Source organism: Trichoderma atroviride, chromosome 6, assembly GCF_020647795.1.
Source record: "Trichoderma atroviride chromosome 6, complete sequence".
Classification (NCBI taxonomy): Eukaryota; Fungi; Ascomycota; class Sordariomycetes; order Hypocreales; family Hypocreaceae; genus Trichoderma; species Trichoderma atroviride.
In genome coordinates this window covers 3,254,967-3,276,923 of record NC_089405.1, presented here as the reverse complement: position 1 = coordinate 3,276,923, position 21,957 = coordinate 3,254,967, and the positions used below count along the sequence as shown (strand labels likewise).

At 53.4% G+C, this 21,957-nt stretch overlaps 7 protein-coding genes across 7 annotated transcripts; 4 read left to right on the top strand and 3 right to left on the bottom strand.

Annotated features, from left to right (window-relative positions):
* Positions 1-957: 957 nt before the first annotated feature.
* Positions 958-2,719, bottom strand: TrAtP1_011707 (uncharacterized protein). Its single transcript, XM_014084795.2, has one exon. The coding sequence runs from the start codon at positions 2,627-2,629 to the stop codon at positions 1,193-1,195; it is 1,437 nt and encodes a 478-aa protein (XP_013940270.2). The 5' UTR covers positions 2,630-2,719; the 3' UTR covers positions 958-1,192.
* A 422-nt stretch (positions 2,720-3,141) lies between these two features.
* TrAtP1_011706 (uncharacterized protein) lies at positions 3,142-5,249 on the top strand (the record flags this gene model as incomplete). Its single annotated transcript, XM_014084794.2, has 6 exons — positions 3,142-3,360; positions 3,516-3,769; positions 3,905-4,129; positions 4,188-4,465; positions 4,529-4,773; positions 4,836-5,249. 6 exons carry the CDS (start codon positions 3,142-3,144, stop codon positions 5,247-5,249), a joined length of 1,635 nt encoding a protein of 544 aa, XP_013940269.2.
* Positions 5,250-5,406: 157 nt separating this feature from the next.
* On the top strand, positions 5,407-11,385 carry TrAtP1_011705 (uncharacterized protein; the record flags this gene model as incomplete). Its single annotated transcript, XM_066115227.1, has 3 exons — positions 5,407-10,113; positions 10,171-10,470; positions 10,537-11,385. The coding sequence occupies 3 exons, from the start codon at positions 5,407-5,409 to the stop codon at positions 11,383-11,385; spliced, it is 5,856 nt and encodes a 1,951-aa protein (XP_065971325.1).
* A 210-nt stretch (positions 11,386-11,595) lies between these two features.
* On the bottom strand, positions 11,596-14,027 carry TrAtP1_011704 (uncharacterized protein). The gene is made up of 2 exons (XM_014084793.2): positions 13,311-14,027; positions 11,596-13,244 (listed from the first exon to the last, which is right to left on the bottom strand). Exons 1-2 carry the CDS (start codon positions 13,397-13,399, stop codon positions 11,750-11,752), a joined length of 1,584 nt encoding a protein of 527 aa, XP_013940268.2. The 5' UTR covers positions 13,400-14,027; the 3' UTR covers positions 11,596-11,749.
* A 1,068-nt stretch (positions 14,028-15,095) lies between these two features.
* Positions 15,096-16,814, top strand: TrAtP1_011703 (uncharacterized protein; the record flags this gene model as incomplete). Its single annotated transcript, XM_014084792.2, has 1 exon — positions 15,096-16,814. The coding sequence occupies one exon, from the start codon at positions 15,096-15,098 to the stop codon at positions 16,812-16,814; it is 1,719 nt and encodes a 572-aa protein (XP_013940267.2).
* A 731-nt stretch (positions 16,815-17,545) lies between these two features.
* Positions 17,546-19,195, top strand: TrAtP1_011702 (uncharacterized protein; the record flags this gene model as incomplete). Its single annotated transcript, XM_014083226.2, has 1 exon — positions 17,546-19,195. The coding sequence occupies one exon, from the start codon at positions 17,546-17,548 to the stop codon at positions 19,193-19,195; it is 1,650 nt and encodes a 549-aa protein (XP_013938701.2).
* A 124-nt stretch (positions 19,196-19,319) lies between these two features.
* On the bottom strand, positions 19,320-21,049 carry TrAtP1_011701 (uncharacterized protein). The gene is made up of 2 exons (XM_014084791.2): positions 19,881-21,049; positions 19,320-19,813 (listed from the first exon to the last, which is right to left on the bottom strand). Exons 1-2 carry the CDS (start codon positions 20,891-20,893, stop codon positions 19,480-19,482), a joined length of 1,347 nt encoding a protein of 448 aa, XP_013940266.1. The 5' UTR covers positions 20,894-21,049; the 3' UTR covers positions 19,320-19,479.
* Positions 21,050-21,957: the final 908 nt, after the last annotated feature.

Genomic DNA, 21,957 nt, shown 5'->3' with positions numbered 1-21,957 from the left:
GTTGCTGGTCCCGGCCTTTCCCTTGCGAGTCCGGCGATGCAGCTCGCGTATGCACAAATGTCCCAGTCCGGAGTAGACATGGAGTGCATGTGGAAGACTGACAGGTCAATTGAGCCATGAGTCGCACTGCTAGTGCTGCCACGTTGATGCTCTGTCGCTGGTGTGTCCGGGGAACGACCAGATCAGCGCCGTCACGACCGCCTGGAGGGCGATGGCGAGCCCTGGTCTGATGGTATCAGATTTCGCTACCGCAAATATCTCGCGTGGCGGACGCAGCAGACATGCTAATTTCTCACCGCCTGTCACTCGAATCGAGTGGAATGCCTGGGCCCCTGGTCGCGGCCCTGGACCAATAACCCTGCCGTCCGGCTCTGGTTCGTTCGTCCAAGCCTGGCTGGGACCCTCGTGCAGGAGTGCGCGCCATGGCACCCCGCCCGCTTTCTTCGCAGCCTCTTCCAGCTCGTCTGTCCAATCAGCCGCCGTTGTCTCAACCGACTTGTCGGGACCCCTCCATCTCAGGTCCCCCCCCATCCCATCCAGGTTGCAACGCCGTCGATAGTCAAACCTGCAGTTGGGAAACGCGAACCTTGGGACGACTAGCCCGGGACGCCGGCAGGACTGGGTGATGCAACAATATCGGCCGTGAAGATACTAGCAGTCGACCCATCGTGCTTTGGATTCATTCTGGCCCGTGCTACGACACTTGATGCTCCTCCTACTCCTGGCAAGAAGACTAGGACTAGCTTGACAAGGGAATTGATTTTGGTCGTCTCGTCTAAAGCCACCTTTCGCCTCTAACCGCCCCTAATCATGGCCCGGGCCGCAAGCCTGATGCCCATAAACACCATCTTGTTGCCATGGGTTAGCATAATGCGTATTACTACTACTGCTAGTAGTAGTAGTAGTATACCAACTAGCCGAGTAAGCGAGCAACAGTCTTGTGTGCAAAAGTAGATTCAAAGCAAAGTTACGCCATGCTAGGTATGTATTGATAAGAGACAACTAAACAACTTCAACCAACACAAACAGTGACGTTATATCCATTCGATACGACTGGTCATAAACCGCCGTCAGTTTACTACTGCGGCAGAGGGGAGTCACTAGTCCTGCCTGCGCATACGGTTTCGAATCCTCTTCCGCGGCCGACGTATCAGTTTGTGTCGACCGCATCTAGCCTCCTCCTCCTCAGCTTCTACTCCAACTGCGTTACCCATTTTGTCCAGTCCGGGTCTTCCGTCAGCCGCCGAGTAGTCTCCGGTGCCGTCCAAAGCATGATCTCGATGCCCCCATGGATCGAGGGTAGAACAATCACAAACCCGTCCATGAAGGCCGGGAAGGCCCATCGAAGGGCCTTGATGTCTCCAAGCTCGGGCCCCCAGTTTGCCGCCTTGAGCATCTCTCCAAGCCGAGAGGGTGCAGTGACTAGCACGTCTGAGTTGAGCGATGGGAGCAGCTTGTTGGAGATGTCGCCGGGATGTGTTTGCAGCGCCCCAGTCAGAGACCAGAGCTCGTCTGCGGTCCACTCCTCAATGGAAGCCGAAACCTTCTTCGCAAGTTCATGGACCAGTTCCACACCAGGAGTCTCTAGCTCTGCAGTAGTTGCATTAGCTCGAGCGAGGGCAATGGCGTTTCCTGGATACTCGGGTGCCAGCGGCGGCTCCACGCGCCTCCTCAGGTTCACCGAGGTTAGAAGCGAGCTCGAGGCGACTTGCTTCTCTGTAAGTCGTCGAGCCTTGCTCACCTGTTTCCAGATAAGCGCGGATAGCGTCGCATGGGACGTCACGGATGATTCCTCCTTTGTCTTTGGCAGCGTTACATCGCAGAGTTCGTCCATCTTCTCCTGGGTCATGGCCCAGTGAGATACGCGGATGAGCTTGGCGATTCCTTCGTGGTCGCCTGAGGTTGCCTTTTGCAGAACCTTGACTTGCAGGTCCGCCTGCAGCTTCTCGTATGATCCCTCTTTGGCGGGATGATATAGTGGGAACTCTGAGAGTGGGCGGTCCATGCCCGGGCTGTAGAGCTGAAACGCATCCAAATGCTCGTTGGTAAGCCACTGGTTGCGGTGGACGACGACTCCCGTAGACACTGCGGCCACATGCTTGGCCCAGACCTCGACAAATGTGCCCATACCCTGGGCGTCCATGACCACATGGTGGCCGCCAAACGTCAGGACCAGGCCGCCCTTGATCAAGGTCGCCTGCAAGGTCATGACGGGGGCTCGCTCAGAGTGCCCCAGCGGCTGCGAGGCATACTGGGACGCCGGCAATGCAGCAAAGGGAAAGTTGCGCCCAGCCAAGTCTTCATAGTCGACATCTGGCAGCTCCTTGACGTGGAACCAGACGCCCGAGTCCTTGCGGTATTCCAGCTGGATTGTGTTGCGGACGGGGTCCTTTGGAACGATTTCGGCGGCCAGAATCTTCAACTCGTCAATGGCCAGCGACAGAGCCTTCTTCAGGTTGCGCAGAATTATGGGTCGAAGTGAAGGCTCGTCGACCTTGAAGAAGATCATCATGGGCAGAATGACCCTAACCATATACTGATCAAGCGGTGTGACATCAACAATGCCCGGCACCAGCGGGATGCTTGGCTGCACCAGAGTGCTCTCGGCCAGAGTAGGAACCGATCCCATGATGGCAAAAATGCGTGTTGGCTGAGCAGAGAAGAACGCAGCGCCGTGTCGTGACGATTGGTCTGGAGTTGGCGTCGTTTTGTCGCAGGGTAAGCTGCAATTTTATATTTATATACCTAGTGGTCTCTGACGAGCGCCGCGGATGGGCCGATCGCCTCAAGCGCGTCTCCAGAATTTGGACCCGGACACTTTACGAGACGGGCTGGTTTTTGACATGCATGGCCTGGGGCTAGGGACTGCATTAATGCAACCCTTCTTTTCCGTTTCCCTTGCTGGCCCTTTTCTTTTCCCTCCTCCATCTTCGCCCCCATCCCATCCCATGCGCTGCAGCCAAAACTGGGGCGGCCGAGAACGAGCTGGTTCCCTATGAAGTCAGCTTATTCCAGCGTCTCCTGCACTGTGGCAACTCCATATAATTCTCGCCGCGATCCCAGCTCGCATGTCCGCCTCTCTTCGTCTCCTCAACCCTCCAACCTCAACCATCCCTTCCCCTTGAGTCAATTCTGCCCAGCATGACTTCATCTAATCCCGTGGACCCCCATTGGCTCGATGCCAACGGGGATGAGCCCATTGCCATCATAGGAGTAGCCTGCCGGTTCTCAGGCACTGCCTCTGATGAGGATGGTCTATGGCAGCTTTTGTCAAAGGGGAGAACCAGCTGGGCGAGCAATGCCCGGAGCCGGTTCAGGATGGAGTCTTTTTGGCACCCCCAAGCTCACCTGCCGGGCTCGGTACGTGGGCGATGAAGACAACGGCGAGGAGAGGCGAGAGGCAAACCCTCTGTCTCTTTTCTCTGTCTCTGTTCCCCCCTTTTTTCTCGCTTCAGCCTCGTCTCTGTCGCTGTCTTGCCTTGGTGCTTTCAACTGACCAACGACTCTATTTATAGACCAGTGCTAGGGGCGTTCACCTTCTTCAACAAGACCCGGCTGTCTTCGACAGTGACTTCTTCGGCATCAGCGGCGTGGAAGCCAAGGCCATAGATCCTCAGCAGAGACTCATGCTCGAGGTGGCCTACGAAACCTTTGAGAACGCCGGTATCCCCTTGGAAAAGCTGGAAAAGTCCAACACTGGAGTTTTCTGTGCCGTCTCCTACACAGACTATGACCAAATCCTGGGTCGCGACCCTGAGACATCGCCAATGTAGGTCTCGCCCAACTCTTCAACTCTCCTCAACTTTCGTCAACTCTCTAAACTCTCGGAACCGACTCTGGGAAACAGAGCCGGCAAAGTTTGGCAACTCGCTGCTTCTTTACAAATGCTTACCAACGACTGCAGGTACCGATTCACTGGAACAGGGCCGTCTCTCGTATCCAGTCGCGTGTCCTACGCCTTTGACTTGCGCGGACCCAGTAAAGCCGTTGACACCGCTTGCTCTAGCGCTTCAGTGGCCCTGCACGATGCCATCCTCGCCCTTCGAGCTGGCGACGCTGACCAGATTCTGGTGGGGGGCTCTAATCTTATTTTGGACCCTGACAAGATGTCCATTATTTCCTCCATGTCGTAAGCTTCAGGTATCCCCCTTGCAGGCTATATAGTCTTCTTTACTGATAACCAAAAGGTTCCTGTCCCCGGACGGCCGATGCTATTCCTTCGACTCTCGCGCCAGCGGATATGCCCGTGGAGAAGGCGTAGTGGCTCTATTGCTCAAGCCACTTAGTGCCGCCCTACGGGATGGCGATACAGTTCGATCCGTTATCCGCGGTAGCGCGGTTGTCTCCGATGGCAAAACCCCGGGCATCACCATGCCGTCGCCGGATGCTCAATTTGCCGCTATTCAGCGTGCATACAAGGTTGCTGGGCTTGACCCCCGAGAGACAGTCTACGTGGAAGCACACGGTAATTTGAAACCAACAGTAACTTGCTGGCTTTTCTCCAACTAACGCTTTTTTTTATATATAGGTACTGGTACCAATGCTGGAGACAATGTTGAAGCCGAGGCTTTTAACCGAGCTTTCTGCTCGGACAATTCCGAGAAGCAGCTTATCATCGGTAGTGTCAAATCAAATTTGGGTCATACCGAGTGTGTGTCAGGGTTGGCCGGTTTGGTAAAAGTGCTCTTGATGCTTGAGAAGAGAAAACTTGTTCCCACACCCACCTTTGTAAACGAAAACCCCAGGTTGGAGCTCGAACGACGAAAACTTAAAGTAAGTGCCCGAAGACCTTTGACTGAAGCATTCAAACTAATTCGGGGGTTTCTTTTCTCTAGGTTTCAACACAGTTCCAAGATTGGCCAGAAGGATTAATACGTCGGGCATCTATCAATGGGTCGGGGTATGGAGGCACAGACACCCATGTTATCCTCGAGGCATGGACAGAGCCAACCAAGGTAATAGAGCCAACATCGACATCAGAGCTCAGAGCAGCGCGTGGCCCAAATATCTCTGAACCCGCCGCTTCTAAATCCAGGGTCTTCGTGTGGAGCCACCAACGGGACGATGGCTGCTCCAAGATGGCCAATGCGTGGAAGAAGTTCATGAGGGTGGCCAAAGCAAACCGCGAAGAGCTATCTCTAGACGACTTGGCCTATACATTGTCAGAGAGGCGAAGTCGGTTTGCGCAGCGAACTGCAGTTGTTGCTTCCACGGTTGAAGAGCTTTTTGGAGGGGCTCAACAAAATTGAGCTAGGATCACTTCGTCCGGTCAAAGCTTGGACGAATGCACGGAGGTGTTTCATCTTCACTGGTAAGGCCCCTTTGTCTTTCTAAGCTGTATACTGTGAAGCTAGCACAGGCTGATATGTTTTCACCTCTATAGGCCAGGGAGCCCAATGGGCAGAAATGGGACTGGGACTGCTATCCTACCCACTCTTTGCCGACTCAATGCAAAAATCTGAGCGGGAGTTTATTCGAATGGGCGCGACTTGGCGCCTGATCGATGAGCTGAAAAAGACAAAGGAAACCTCTCGCATCAATGAAGCTGAGCTGGCCCAACCAGTGTGCACGGCCATCCAGATTGCGTTGGTTGATCTCCTTGCGTCTTGGAACGTGCATCCTGATGCGGTTTGTGGCCACTCAAGTGGAGAGATTGCGGCCGCATATGCTGCTGGAGCCTTGACTGCACCGGAAGCCCTCAGGGCTGCCTATCACCGTGGCCAGTCTGTATATCAAATCATGCGGAAGGAGGGTGCAAGGCAAGGCGGAATGCTTGCAGCAGGTCTCTCAGACACTGATGCGCAAAAGTACCTATCAAAGTATAGCGAGTACGCTGTAAATGTTGCATGCATCAACAGTCCTACCAGTGTGACAATCTCGGGCGACGTCTCGGCCATTGAAGAGATTGGTGCTAGATTGGAGGAAGATGGCATCTTCAACCGAAGGCTAGCCGTCCCAGTAGCCTATCATTCTTCTCATATGAATGTTATCGAGGGGCTCTATGGTGATGCGTTGAAGTCGCTGCAGCCTCGCAAATTCAAGCCAGGCGTGCGAATGATCTCTTCGGTTACGTGTGAAGAGCTAAGTGGCGAAGAGATGGACGGAAGCTACTGGGTGAGCAATCTGCTACGCCCAGTTCGGTTTTCGCCTGCCTTGACCAAGCTCCTTAGCTTGACTGCGTCTGCTACGGATAAAGATGGCAGTGCCACGGTGCTACCGACTGTTATGATTGAGCTTGGCCCTCACGCTGCACTCCAAGGACCGGCCACTCAGATAGCAAAAACTGTCAAGGAGCTGTCTTCAGTGACCTATTTCTCTTGCTTGAAGAGAAAGGAGGGCGCAGTTCAGAGCATGTTGTCGACTGCAGCTGGTCTTTTCAACTATGGCCTTGCAATTGATCTCATAGGCATAAATAACCCTCACGGCACGCGCACAAAGGTGCTGACGAATTTGCCGGCATACAGCTGGCATCACGGAAAGATTCATTGGAATGAGTCCCGTCGAAGCCAAGTGTACCGCATGCGAGAGTTTCCCCGCCATGATCTGCTTGGAACTGCTGCCGCGGACAGCATCAGTGCCGAGCCATCTTGGAGAATGTACATTCGACTTTCGGAGATGCCGTGGATCAAGGGTCATTCTATAGATGGCCAAGTCCTGTATTCTGCAGCCGGCTTTCTGGCTATGATTGTGGAGGCCTTGAAACGTCAGTCCATTACGTCAAATCGCCCATGGCTGAAGAAAGTGATACAGTTCAAGAAGATTGTCATTGATAGACCTCTCCTTATCCAAGAGGACGCATTTGGAGCTGAAGTCTTTACTCTTTTGAGACCTTACTCTGTTACCTCTCGCGATTCTAGTCAAAAGTGGCAAGAATTCAGAATCTACAGCATCTCTCCAAATAACGAATCCACTGAGCACTGCCGAGGCTTAATTGCTCTGTCGGAAGACTTGGGAAAGCTGGGTGTCAAGCCAGATACTGCGACTGACTCTCTTCAGAACGAAGATGGTTCTGCTCTATGGACTCAATTAGAGTCTAAACAGCTGTATAAGCTGCTTAGCGCCTCTGGTAATGATTATTCTGGGTGTTTTGCAAACCTCGACAACATCTCAGCTCGGCCCTGGCAGTCCAATAGCGAGCTCTACGTGCAGGATGTGAAAGCAACAATGCCTGGAGGCCATCAAGAAGTGCATCACATCCACCCTACGACGCTTGAAGGCTGCTTCTTGGCAACGCTCTCGGGCGTAAAACTTGCTGATGGCTTGGATGGCCCTCAAGTTGTTACCTCCATTGATGAGCTTTACATTCCTACAGATATCGACCTCCAGCCAGGACACAAGCTCTCTGTTGCGGCGAAGTCTAATCCTTATGGACTTAGACAGCATTCGTCTCATATCGTTGCTACAGACAATGCAAACAACGTTGTCGTTCGAGTTGAAGGAATCAAGTTCTCGTCTCTGGGGAGCTACCAGGCGGACGCTAACGGCGATGATAACCGTTTGAGTCACCAGGTTGAATGGCTTGTGGATCCCTTTTCGTCTACGAAACAGGCAGTTGCTGAGTACTGCCAAAGAAATCTTGATCAGAAGAGTCAAGAGCAGCGGAAAAACCTTGACCCTATCTCTCTTAGCATTATTAAGGACACCCTTGGTCAGCTCTCGAGCGAAGACGAACCTTTAATTACCGGTCACTTGCGACGCTTCTATGATTGGATGCGAGGGCAAGACACAGCGAATGTGCTGCCATTGAGCTCCGACAACAAAACACAGGGTATTACCAACCAGCTGCTGGTTCAAATTGCCCCTCACTTGGCAGGCATTCTGCGAGGAAACCAAGAGTTCCTAATTGATGAGTCTCAGTTACATCACCTTTATTCTGAGGATGATGGCTTTAACCGGTGCCACACCCAACTAGCAGAGTATCTCAAACTTGTCCAGTACAAAGTGCCAAATCTGCGTGTTTTGGAAGTCGGCGCAGGAGCCGGCAACTTGACTTTTACTCTGCTTGAAGCTCTGCATGGAGAAAAGCGAGATTATGCTACTACTCCGGGCACGTATGTTCTCACAGATGCTTCCGAGTCTTCTATTGCAAGCGCACAAGAGAAGTTGAAGAAGTTTGAAAGTGTTGTAGAGTTCAAGCCCCTTGATATCGAGCAGTCTCCTGCGCAGCAAGGGTTTGAACTTGGCTCTTTCGACATTATCGTTGCTTCAAATGCCCTTCACGCGACACACAATCTTGAGAACACCCTTGGTCATCTAAGAAGCCTGCTGAAGCCAGGTGGCCAGATTGCTTTTGCAGAATTGACAGCACCATCTTTGAGATGGGGAGTCCTTGGCGGGGGCCTGCAGAGCTGGTGGCTGGGAGCCGAAGATGGCCGCACAAGCTCCTCTCTTGTATCAACATCAGAGTGGGATAAGGCTCTGGTCAAGAGCGGCTTTTCCGGTGTCTCACTCGAATTGAAAGATTTTGATTCAGATCAGGAACACGAAGTGAGCTTGCTCATTTCTCATGCCGCTAATATTCAATTGAAAGCGCACGCTGAGAACATCTCCATCTTCACTGGAAAGGAAAGTGATTCTGTAGCGAGTGAGTTGCGCCGCGCGTTGGCGGCACAGCACCTCGAAACCGCTGTGTCTACAGTATCACTCTCTGGAGAAGTAGCATCTCCTGGAACCTACATATTCCTTCCTGAGGTTTCTGAAGACGCCCTGCTGAGAGCATCCGAGAATGATTGGGACAAAGTCCAACATCTTCTTGTTAATGCCAAGGCAGTGCTGTGGGTGACAAAGGGACCCTCCCTGGCTGAGCCTGAGCCACACCGGGCTCTCATTACCGGATTGGCACGCAGCTTGCGATCATCGCGGCCTGATCTCGACTTCTTCACTTTGGACATTGGTACGGGCTCGGATGAAGCATCTGCAATTTTGCAAGTATATGAAAAGTATCTTGGGCCAAATGCTTCGCCGTACTCTGCATCCGAGTGGGAGCTTGCCTTTTACAATGGTAGCATCGTAATTCCCCGTCTATTGGAGAATAAGGCGGTCAACCAGCAAGTTAAAGATGCGGTATCAAGTCACCACCCACGTGAGGAGATTTACAACGATGCCAGCCGCTCATTGGGTCTGCAAATTAGCTCGGTCGGAGTGCTCGACTCCTTATACTGGGCAGACAGCGAATTCCATGCAGCTTCTCCCAAGCCGACACAAATCAGAGTTCAAGTGGAGAATTTCGCACTCAATTTCAATGATATGCTCACCACCACTGGCCAGCTTGAAGGCAACTCTTCTCTTCTCCTCGAGGGAAGTGGCACAGTCGTTCATGTAGGCGATGCTTCTCAGACGAAATTCACTGTGGGCGATCGGGTAAGCTTCTTTGCTCCTGATGGACTTGCCACCGTGAGTAACGTAGATGCTCGTCACGCTGTTAAAATTCCCGAGGCCATCGCCAGCGACGTCGCGGCAGCAATTCCTTTGGCTTACTCAACGGCGCTCTATGCTCTCCGAAACATTGCTAGGCTTCAGCGAGGCGAGTCCATCTTGATTCAGTCTGGAGCGGGAGCAGTCGGCCAGGCATCAATTGCCCTTGCAAAGGCCCTTGGCGCCGAAGACATTTTTGTGACAGTTGGAAGTCCAGACAGGGCAGAGTTCGTCAACAAGACTTTTGGCATTCCCACTGAACGCATCTTCTCAAGCCGAGACCTGGATGTTGGTGACCGCCTTCTTAAGCAGACAAACGGCCAGGGCGTTGATGTTGTTCTCAACTCTCTTTCTGGAGACGCGTTTTCAGAAAGCTGCAGTGCCGTAGCCTCATTTGGCAGAATTGTTCAGCTCTGCGAGAGAGATGTTGCAAACAATGGTCAACTTGGCCTAGAGGCCCTTCAAAGAAATGCCTCCCTTTCTGTTGTGAACATGGCGTTCCTCGCAAGAGAACGGCCCGCGGCGTTTGAAGAGCTGCTGCAGACATCTTTCAAGATGCTACAGGAAGGAACGTTGGCTTTGATGAGCCCCATTACTACCTCTCATGCTTCCAATGTTGCGGAACAGCTTCGAATTATGCAGGCGGGCGACCAATTAGGCAAAGCTGTGTTCAAGCTGGACTCTAGCCTGCCTTTGAAGGTAAGTTGCGTGCTCTTATAAGATGTCACGCGGATCGTTTCACTAACTTGGTTCAAGATTCAACCTCGGAAGCCCAAGTCTGCGGCTCTTCGAGAGAACAGTTCCTACTTTGTTGCCGGAAGCAATGGAGGTCTGGATGTAGCCGTTGCGAAGTACTTGGCAAAGCTAGGAGCCAGTCGCCTCATTGCGCGGCAAGGATCAGACATTGAAGTTCTGACAGATGAGATTAAGAAGCTGGGCACGGACGTTGCCATTATCCCTGGCAATGTCTCTGATAGGCCTATTGCCGATCAACTCAAGGAGGCAAGCGTAGGAGTACCCCTGAAGGGTATAATTCTCGGAGATTCTGAGACTCAAGTAAGTGATGTGACTTTCATGGCCGTTGATTTGAAGAAGGCAAAGCTGACACAAATGGATGATTAGATTGCGGATGTCCAGGCTCTTACTCACTCTCAGTGGTCCACTGCCATTGAATCCTCCACCGCTGGCATTCTCAGCCTCCAGAATGCTTTCGGCTCGGAGCTTGATTTCTTCCTCTTACTCAACAGCACTTCCTCAGTCGTGGGCAGCCCTGAGCAGGGCATCGCTGGTGCCATTGGCGCATTCCGAGATAGCTTTGCCCGAAGCCAAGCTTCGCAGGGCTTCCCTGTCAAAGCAATCGACATTGGTGCAGTGCAGCAAGAAGGCTCGGTTGATGCTCAAAACGCATCACCCTCTTCCGACGTCCAACCGCAGAAAATCGAGGAAGTCCTCGCCGTCATCAACTATGCTATTCAGAACCCCATTGCGGCGAATCCATCTCAGGCACAAATCGTCTGCGGCGCCAGCCTCTTCGCACCAGATCCTTCATCTCCTGCCACAAGACGACCAGATGCTCGCTTCGCACACGTCTGGTCCCGCGCCGCACCCCGCGTCTCTAAGAGCGGCAAAGACGCCTTCGACGTGCAGGCCGTCCTCCGGAGCGCATCCAGCGCAGAAGTCGCCGTTGAAGCCGTATACACCGGCCTGAAGGAGAAGCTCGCCGGCCTGCTCTCCGTGGCTACAAAGGAGATACAGTCTGACCGCTCAGTGTCGAGCTATGGCGTGGATTCGCTCATCTCAGTCGAGCTGCGGAACTGGATCACGGGGCATTTGGGCGGACATGTCCAGATGTTGGAGCTAATGAGCTCCTTGTCGATGATGCAGCTGTCGGATCTTATTGCGAAGAGGTCAAGACTCGTCCCGGCGAACGTGTTTGGAAGCGCAGAGGCTGCGAACGCGGAGAAGAATTGAGGGGAGTATTTGGAGATACTACATGAAGTTATGAGATTATGAGACAAGATTATCGTTTCAACACCCCCCTCCCGTTGTATAATTTTCCTTTTTTTTTTTTTTGCAACGCTGCAGTTATGTTTCTCATTTCGTTCCAAGCGAGTTTTTGCTGAGAATTTGTATTTATTTACCCACCTCTTTCTTTCATTAGTAGTATATCTATCGCGACAATAACGTATAAAGAAGTATTTATTTTGAACACTTTAAACGCCCGCCCCAATCATAAACTCTAGTCTAACAATGTAGTTTTTGTAATCATCCATATCATTCCATATTCCGTGTTACGCCACATTAAGAACTTTTCAAAACACGTGTCTGCATCCCGTCAATCAAGTCTATCTTTACTCCGTTGTCTAGCCTTCTCCAGCTCTGGCGTTTGCGTTGTTCTTCTGGGCGTTCCGCTGGGCAATTCTTCGACACTTGTGTCCAGCCGGACGTGAAACACCTTTCCTCGCCAGTTGACAGTCGTGCCGAGAAGCACTGCCAAGGTCCAGATTGGTAGAGCCATGAATTCTCTTGCAATCCATGCGGGGAGCCATTCCAGGAAACGGCGTCTCGGAAGGCCTCGCAGGCTGGATGAGCCAAACGCGAACTGGGGGGTGTTTTCGTCGGTTTCAATGGTGCGGCCCGTGTGTAAGAGTTTGAAGGTGAACCAGTCCACGGTCATCCAGGCGGCGATGGAGATGAGCCAAACCGAGGCCATGGCTGACCACGTCTGTGGAATAGTGTCTTTGAACCAGGCCAAGGTGGTAACGGCAAAAGCAAAATAAGCGCAGCATAGGAGCGACTCGACGCCGGGCTCGACCAAGGTGGCGGCCAGCACGGTGAATTTTCGAGCCCTCAGCCAGCGGACTCGCCTGGCGGCGTATGCAGACACGGACATGCCGGCCATTGGCTGCACAGCCAGGTCACTCCAGGCGATGCCGTGGTTTGCATAGCCCGGGATGTTGGAGCGCCAGAGAAGGTCGCCGATCAGGTGGTCCTCGCAGATGTTGTGGGAGAAGTAGTCGACGCCGCGTGGGCGCTCGAAATCCTTTGGGAGAATCGGGTTGCGGGCGGGATCGGTGACTTGGTCCAGGTGAGCCTTGCGGAACATGTTGCTCTTGCCGACGATACACGGGGCGACGCCGACGATGTTGATGGCGCCGTAGAACTTGACGTGCGTGGTGGCCATGAACATTTCGTCGAGGCGGCCGCCGCCGTTGTTGGATATTCGCTGCGATAGTGTTTCGTTGGCGGGAGTGGATGTGCCGGCGGCAGCTCCGAGGAAGTTTTGGCTTTCGGCAGAGGCGTCTTGGTGGTAATCGACGACGTCGACGACAATGGGCAGCTGATGGACGAATTTGTAAGGCTGAGCCGATTCACCGGCGTGAGAATAGCCCATGAGCTTGTCCACCATGCGCCCCAAGACGCCCTTTGCGACCCAGACGTTGCAGTCGATGATCCATATGACGTCTCCCGGGGCCTCACGATAGGCCCTGCTGATGTTTCGTATTTTGGGGTTCGGTCCCAGCGTGTTGACCCGGCCATCGGGGCCGTGCAGGGCCGGGTCCTCGTTCTCGACTAGGATTTGCGCATCGTGGGAGGGAAAGTCGCGGATGAGCTGCTGGAGGACCGGGTATGATGGATCGCTGGTGTCCTCGACGCAGAGCCGAATCGAGATTTTATCTCGGGGGTAGTTCTGGCGAAAGGTGGAAGCGATGCATTCGTATAGACAGGGCTCGAGGCCCTTGACCGGCCGGATAATGGTGACGCTCGGCGCATCGGCGCCAAGGCCGGAAGATACGGACGGGCGAGCTCGGCGGGAGAAGCGACTGAATCTGTGGACAGAAACTGGGTATGAGCCAGATGCTGGCTGGGGGCGAGGCTGGAGAGAAGAGGCTTACATGGCGCTGATGCCGACGGTTTGGACAAAGACGATGACCACGGACCAGACGAGGCAGACCGTGGCCACAATTTGGATAAGATCGGACATTTCCACGTCTAGGATGGACGAATAACCATTATTCCTTTCACTGTGGGCGGAAAACAATCACCTGCGCGTAGGGATGGACTGTTGGGACATGATAGAGCATACGAGGGAGGTAGAGATGGTTGTATAAATAGGGAGTAGAGGATGAGGCGGGGTGCCAGAGGACAGGTTAACGAGCAGAAGCAAAGTAGGGAGCAAATACGACGGCGGCGTATTCGGGAGAGTAGGATGAAAAGAGGGTGACGAGTCTGTTCGAACTCGCGGACTTGTTTCCAGCCAGCGCTGAAGTTGAGGCTGTGTTGACAAAGAGGAAGTGCGAAAAGAGGCTTTTGCCAAGGGTATCGACGACAGCCACAGGACAAGCAACGAGGTGCCTGAAAAGAGCATGACCTGGCCATCTCTGAGTTGGGCTTAGCACGAATCGAAGCTCGGGTAGCCCTGCAAGAGTCGCTAGACGGTACATGCAGCCCAGCACGGAAAAATACGCCAATGGACGAAGCAGACGGGGTCACAAGCACAGCAAAACGAAGAGGTTGTTAACATGGCAGACGTCATTTTCCAAGGCTACGCTCTTCTTCTGCTTCTTTTGTATGTTGGGCTCTGCTGTCTTGCCCAGCTGACACGTTTGCTGATGCCGCTCGGACGTTGAAGTTTACATGTTGCGATGCCAAAGACTGCTGCGACCAATGCTTCGTCACCTGTCGGAAGATCCGGGCCTGTAGACACCGCAGCATCCAACAAACATGGTGATTTGACGCGAAACTCGGCGCCGACCCATGCGGTGAGCGTCAAGCCCTTCCGGTGGATCACCCAATGCTGCAGGACGGCCTGTAGGCGTCGCTGTGCCTGCGGTGCCTGCCGATGTGCCCTAGATTCAGGGCGCTGTGCCGCCTGTAGCCTCTCGCTCCGCAGAAATGCATGCATGTGCTGTGCGTGGCTGCTGCCCACACAGGAACCTCGCATTTGATTTTCTTGACGCCTGGCGCCCCAGGCATCCGCTCCGGGTCCCCGTTTAGCGGCTTTCTCCGACTAACCGCCGAGGAAAAAAAACCCTTGTGAGCAGAGAAAAAAAAAAATTTCCCTCTTCTTACTTCTTTTCCTTAAACAACAAGCAAAGGATTTTTTTTTCTTGCGCCCCGACAACCTCTTGCCAGATTCCAGACTGGTAGAGCATCTATTGCCTTTCTGGAACGTCGTGGATGAGATCCAGCTGGACTCGTCTTGCAGAGGAGTGTCGTTTTCACCGGGCCATGTCTTGAGAGAAGTAAGTCGAACTCGTCCGTCTTCATTTTTTCCCCTCGGAGCTTTGGTAGCCATCAAGAAGCTTGGGCAACTCTTTCACAACGTTTCCATCCAAGCTCAAGCTTGCTTTCATTCATTCTGCCCTGAAAACTTCACCCCCGCGTCTTGAGCTATTGCCAGACGGCAGAAGCTTGCTGAAAAGAAGCTCCCTCTTTCACCTGCAACCCTTCCCTCTCACTGTTATGATGATTACCATTTGCGCAAAGAGCGACCATTCATTTGGAGACCTCTGTGATTGCCATTTGATTATAGACTACAACGGTATCTGATACAGCGATGGAAATTTTGGTTGCTTGCCCATGCATTTCTCACCACACTATCCCGATGCAGCAATCTTTGGAGCTAAATACTGACCAGAAGCTCCTCTAGGTCAAGGTCAAAATGATCCCAGTCCGAAATGGCTGAGATGCAAGTCCAAACCGAGCCCCCTTCTATTGGCAAGGCTTCGGCTGAGCTGCAACCAAATCCTGCAGCTCCGGCTCCAGCACCGGCCAAGGCCCAGTCCGAAGCTGCAGTTCCGGCTGCGCAGCAAAAGCGAGGCCCGTCTATCCACCAGATATACGCGCTTCCTGCACCCATCCGAACCTTTCCCCTCCCAGCCTTCTATCCCAACAACCCAATTTCGCTGATTCACGTTGCCTACGCATGGCTGGGCCAGGTTTTCCGACCACCGCCCGCAGAGCCTGCCGTGATCCACCAGGGCGTCTGGTCTGAGACGACAATCTCAGTCCACATCAAAGATGAAAAGTCTATGAGGGCCTTGTGGGAGCAAGGCTTCTATGGCAAGGGCAACCTGAGTCGCAGTGAGCCCAACTGGCTGAAGAGAGAACAAGTCCAGAGAGGACTCCAGGAAGTCCATGTCAGCGAGATTTTCACGCAGCAGCGGCGAGAGGAGCGAGCTCAAGCCAAGTGGGAGCGTGCGCGACTCGAGCAAGAAGTTATTTTGCAGACAAGGCTGGAAGAGGAGCGACTAGCCGCAGAAAAGGCCAGGGTTGTGCCAGACTCCACCCCAACCTTTGTTGCACCAGTTGGTCCGTTGGAGCTCCTCGCACTTCCAAACTCGGCCGTCGTTGTATCGCGCCTCGAGTCGATTCTGAAGCCTCTACTGCTTCTTGCACCTGTCGGACCGCTACAGCTTTTGGCGCTGCCAAACTCTGCTGCCGATCTTGCCAGGCTTGGCAAAGTAAATGCGTCCAAAGCCAACGAGTCGTCGTCGCCTCATGGGTCTTCAACAGAAGACTCTGAAGAGCCTCGGACTCCCATCACCAACGAAACTCCAGAAATCTTTAGAGACGATAGATCTGTAATTTCATCGAGTGATGGCGCGGGAAACAAGACGTTGAAGCGCAGAAAGAGTGTCCGATTCTCTCCCACCGTGGAATCAGCTACGTACAAGGCGTCCGATCCTCCCAGCCCCAACCGCTCGCCTCCTGTGTCGTATTCAAAGCCCTCCCAAGCCAATGGCAATGGCAACGCAACTAGCCAGACCCTGCCTTCACTCCCATTGGCAAGCGTACCAGTGTCCGACCCCATTATCAATAAGGAACATCTCCAGTTGACACCAGAGGAAGCCTTCTTCCTTTCATTTGGCCTTGGCGTGCTGGAAGTCTGCGACCCTGCATCTGGCAGAGTGCTGTCGCGCCAAGAGCTCTTTTCTCTGTTCCGGCAATACTCTTACTTTCCTCCCCGCAACGGCCCCGACGAACCTGATCTGGAGCCGGACGATGGATTCTTGGTTCACTATGCCGTGTACCATCATTTCAGATCGTTGGGATGGGTTCCCCGCGGGGGCATCAAATTTGGAGTCGATTGGCTTCTTTACACCAGGGGACCAGTGTTTGACCACGCCGAGTTTGGCCTGATTGTGATTCCCTCGTATTCAGATGCGTGGTGGAAGAAGCAAGGAAAAAAAGGCCCGCGAAAACCATGGTCGTGGCTACACAGCGTTGTACGCGTCTTGTCCCACGTCACCAAGAGCTTGGTGCTCATTTACGTGGATGTGCCGCCTCCGCACAAGTTTGAAGAGGGGTTGAAGAAGGGCATCACGGAGGCGATGAAATTGTACAAGATCAGAGAGGTTATGGTAAAGAGATGGTCGAGCAATCGAAATCGATGAAGTCGTCTTTGACGTCTATTTTCAGCTTTTTTTTTTTTTTTTTCTTTTTTTATCGGACTTGTGTTGTACGATCAAGGTGATTTCTAGGCGATGATATTGTATATGTATGCACATGGGAGTTGGACAACATGACAGCGACGTGCCGTTTAATGGACATGAGTAATGATGGAATGAATCTGGATCCAGCTATAGGGGCACATTTACCTTTTTATCAAAGATGAAAATGCATTTCAATCAATAACAAGAAACTTTGAAACATGAAGAATAAACTGGACTTGATTTGACAAAGTGAATACTGCAAAGTATTGCGATTGCCTGAATAGGTAGGACCCTGAGATTGAGGGGTTGGTGGTGGCTAATGTGTGAATGTTCCTTTGAGCCGAAGCAATGAGTTCATTTCTCAACATCATCTGATCAGACACTTGGAAAGCTAAAGAGCAAGTCAATGCAGGCTAATTGAGCAACGTAAATTTTACTCTGACTTTTCGGCAAGGCTGTCGACTACTATTTTCTGGCCGCATCACTTGGTGCTTTGTTGCCGGACCTGTGCCTCGGTCCACTTCAGCTCTCTTATTAGCGCAAAAAAGGGACCTGACATGCGACTTTGTCAACTCCGGTTCTCCTCATAGACGACCGACGTGTCATGTATTTTTGCATTTACCAGCAGCTCTTGATTTAGATGCATTGAAAATTTGATCCAGCGCCAGTTCATAAGCAGCAACTTTTTCACAATGTTGTCGCTGGCCCGCACCTCACAAGCCAGAGCCGCCGCCACGGCAAAAGCGCAAGTCAGAGCCGTGGCCTGTCGCGGCGTGGGAACTCAAGCCCCGTGGAAACGCCAACGAGAAAGTCAAAACCAGAGACAGAGACAGCCTCAGAGAGATGCTGCTACTGCTGCTGCAGAGACGGAAGAGCCTCGCTACAGGCCACAGTCGAGGAGGATCCAGGCCAAGGAGGCAGGCCCGCAACACCAGGCTGCGACGTCGGCCTCGCGATACTGGCCCAAGCTGGACATTCCGAAACACGCCAAGCGGTTCACGTACCATGACCTGGACGGTCCGGAGGAGAATGGTCCCGTGAAAGTTGCGTGGACGGACAGGTTTCTGTTTGTGGAGGATCCGGCGACGGAGAATGGGCGGCGGACGCTGAAGCCGGCGACGCTGCGGGATAGTTGCGCCTGTGCGCGGTGCAGGGACGTGTCGTCTGGTCAAAAGACGTTTTCGTCGGTCGAGATTCCGGTGGATGTTGGGCTGGAGCACGTGAAGCCGACGAAGAAGGGCCTGGAGATACAGTTTCTCAACGACATCCCGCGGTTTGTGCAAGATGGAAAGGAGCACGTTATGCTGCTGCCGTGGGAATCGGTCGACCTGTCGCTCAAGCGCAAGGGCATGGAGGATGTGCGGCTGCCTCGCAAGCGATCGGTCCTGCGCCGCACGGGGGTCGTGTACTGGGATCGCGAGACCATCGCCCAGCAGGTGCGCAGGATCGACTACGCCGAGTTCATGAGGGACGACAGCGAGGCCTTTTGGGACGTCATCATCGACATCTGCCGCTTCGGCCTGGTGTACCTCAAGAACGTGCCGCGGGACGAGGAGTCGGTTGTGCGCATCACGACGCGCATCGCCAACATCCGCGAGACCTTTTACGGGCGCACCTTTGACGTCCGCGCAAAGCCCAACGCCGAGAACGTCGCGTACACGAGCGGCTACCTGGGCCTGCACCAGGACCTGCTGTACCTGGACCCGCCGCCGATGATCCAGGTGCTGCACTGCATGGACAATTCGTGCGCGGGCGGCGAGTCGCTCTTCAGCGACGGCGAGCGCGTCGGGCGCCTGCTGTGGCCGTTTGTGACGAGGCACCGCCTGGCGCCGCTGGCCGAGCACCATGTGCCCTACCAGTACGGCAAGCACGGCCACCACTACTTCAGCTCCCGCTACGTGCTGGACGGCAACGCCGCGGGCTTCTCCAGCGTGTACTGGTCGCCGCCGTTCCAGGGGCGGTATCTCAGCCCCGTCAAGGACATCCGGCAGTGGATCGAGCCGGCGCGCATCTTCGCCTCGCTGATTAATGACAAGGACGCCATCCACGAGCACAAGATGGAGCAGGACGACTGCGTGCTGTTTGACAATCTGCGGGTGCTGCATGGGCGGAATGCGTTTGACGTCGAGGGCGGGCAGGGCGCGCGGTGGCTGAGGGGGGCGTATATTGCTGCCGAGGACTTTTTGTCGAGGGCGGCGCATATCCCGCGGGGCATGGCGGAGAAGTATCGTGGCGAGGAGGCGTGGACGCCGGGGCTGGCGCAGAGTGGGTTGAAGAAGAGTGTGTGGTATGGGGATGTTGTGAGGAGGGTCAAGGAGCTGGATCCTGGTGTGGAGGCGTGATGATGGTGTTTTATATGATGAGCATGCAGCGTAGAGATTTATGATTGACATGTTTGAGTGCATCATGGCAGCAACGGGCAAAGTAGAAATGAGAAGAAGAAGAAAATTAGTGTATAGTACAGAGTGTATCTCGAGTCAATGTGATACGATAAAGCAAACTAGCAACAATAAATAAACGCAAAGCCCCTTTTGTCCCGTTCGTGCGCCGCGCACATTATACGCACTTGATATGTCGTCAATCTAGACAGTCCTCCATTGCAACCCTTTCCAGCAAGTAGCAGCACTTAATCCCACTTCTTTGCCTCGACGCCATCGGGTGGCACCGTCTCAACCCGCTTGTCCTTGACGTCGTCCCAGTTCGTGCTGAGGGATGTTCCATTGCTCTCCGTGAAGCTCTTCATCATGGCGCGCTGCTGCTCGGGGGTGGCTCCCTTGTAGAGCTTCTTGAAGAACAGGTTGACGTCCTTATCGTCATCCGAGTTCTCGTCTTCGCCGACCTTGTCCCAGTTTTTGGGGCCGGAGCGGGAGGACGTGGGATAGGATGGCTTTGCGGCTGGAGCCTCTGAAGGCTCGCTTTTGGCTGAATCAACGACAGGTTCTGATTTTTTGGTCTCTGGTCTGAAATCTTGAGTTAGCCAGCAATGTACACGAAAGGAAATGAAGAGACGATGATGAATAAACTTACGCTGCTACAACAGCAGGCTTTACTACAGCGGGCTGTGCTGCTGAGGATCCATCGGATTGGAGAGTTGGCCATTTGCCGGCAGCCTTCTTCGCCAGGCTGAGTTCGACCTTGTTGGGAGTGACGCTAAACTTGGACTTGGAGGGGTCGATTTCTCCCCACAGATGAAGCTGAAACTCCTTCTCGTCGCCGTTGGGATAGATGAGAGGGTCCAGGCGAACCGAGGTTTCAAGAAATTCCACCTTGAGCTTCTCCTTGTTGACGCCCTTTGAGAAGATGGAAACAGACATGGCCGTGTTGCTCTGGAAATCCTGAAGGCGGAGTGGCGCATCGCTGGGAACCACGGGCTTTGTTACTGCGGGTCTGGCTTCATCTTGAGCTTTGGCAGACTTGTGGACAGCGAGCTCCTTTTGCTGGGGAATCAAAGCCGTCGTCAATTTCCTCCCAGCATCATCCTCCGGCAGCTTCTCCATCGCCTTGAGGGCCTGGGTTCGCATAACACCGGCCATTCGCGACTCTCTTTGCTGTGGCTGAGACTGACCCTGTCCGCCCATGGCGGATTTGAGAGCATCGTCCTTTTTGTCGGCTTCCTCGCTGCGGGCATCAGCAGTGGCCTGGTCTGCAGTCACCGTCCAGAATCCCTTGTCGTCCACATGCTTCAGGCCGGGATCCTCCTTGGGCACCGCTGGACCGCCTTTGATGAGTCTCATACAGTGCAGGTAGCAGTAGTCGGCGTTTGCGTATTGCTTCATGTGGTAAAAGGCCACGCCGCGGCGGTACTGGGCGCTGGCCATGAGATCACGCTTGTTGCGCTCATAGGCAGTGTGCCACGCCAGGTCGGCATCGTCCAGGGCTGCTTCGTATCGCTCGAGCCCGATCAGGGCCTTTGAGCGGGCAATGAGCCAGGCGGGATTCATAGAGCTCTGCAGGGCAGTGGACAGCTTGGTGACGGCTTCATCCCAGTTGCGTGACTCGGTAGCACTGAGGCCCTGCTGGGCCAGAGTGACGTACGACATGGTTGAAGGCTGTGATGTGACTGTATTTGTTGCGGGTGTTGGGAAGAGAAGTGAGGGGAGTTGGTATATCCCGAGAAGAAGAAACCGTCCAGATCAAGGGAATCTGAGTGGTGAAACAAAGAAAATGGCAGACAAAAGGATTATAGAGTTACAGCCAAGAAGCTGGTGGTGAACTATGGAAGCTCTAGTGGGGTAACTTTGACAAGGCGACGCTAAAATAGAGTGCCGACCCCACCATCGATTTGCCCGGAACAATGTCACACCGCTTGCTTATTCGAGACTAGCTTATCCCTTTAGCCCGAATGGGAATTTTACTGCACGACCACAAATTCACACATGAAGCATCAGAACCTTGGGAAGGCCAAGATAAAAAAAACAAAAAGAAAAAGACATACAACAGCCGGTGTTCGCCAGTGGTCACCCACCTGACTACTAATCTGCCTCTCATTGGCTTGACTCTGGGAGAGCGGACGGGATCCCGTATATTCCAATGGATATGGTCGTATGTGGCAGAAACCTGCGCTACAGTCCACTATGGAACAACCACGTTTGCATCACGACAAAACAATGAGGAGAGGCAAAAAAGAAAACATACAACAGCCGGTGTTCGCTGATGGTCACCCACTCAACTACTAATCTGCCGGTTAGTGGCTTGTCTATGGGGGAGCAGACGGGACCCCGAATTCTCCACTACCTATGGTCGTATGTGCTTGGATGAGGAACTAGATTTCTCTATCATCTTGTGGTTGTATGAGTGATGTATACATAACTCTGTATCGGCGGCGCCACAGACGTCCTTTAGAGGCAACTAAATAAATTTTCAGGTCTCGTAACAAACTGTTGTGAATGGTAGTATTTTGACTACCCCGATCCTCAGTATAGATTCCCGTCAGCATCGCTTGCTGCTTGAAAGGAAGCCCGCCTTGTGAGAAGGCGGGTCTTCTCTCGATGCCTCAATGATTTGGAAAATTCCATATTATAGGTTGAAGATGGACGCCAATACGTAGCTGAAGCTACAGGACCTTACCAACAATTGACGACGGACGCGGATTTTGACAGTAATT

Coding starts and splice junctions, on each gene's coding strand:
- TrAtP1_011707 (XM_014084795.2), bottom strand. CDS start 2,629: ATGGGATCGGTTCCTACTCTGGCCGAGAGCACTCTGGTGCAGCCAAGC.
- TrAtP1_011704 (XM_014084793.2), bottom strand. CDS start 13,399: ATGTCCGATCTTATCCAAATTGTGGCCACGGTCTGCCTCGTCTGGTCC. Junction 13,245..13,310: donor ACCGTCGGCATCAGCGCCAT/GTAAGCCTCTTC, acceptor TTCTGTCCACAG/ATTCAGTCGCTTCTCCCGCC.
- TrAtP1_011701 (XM_014084791.2), bottom strand. CDS start 20,893: ATGTCGTACGTCACTCTGGCCCAGCAGGGCCTCAGTGCTACCGAGTCA. Junction 19,814..19,880: donor AAGCCTGCTGTTGTAGCAGC/GTAAGTTTATTC, acceptor TCAAGATTTCAG/ACCAGAGACCAAAAAATCAG.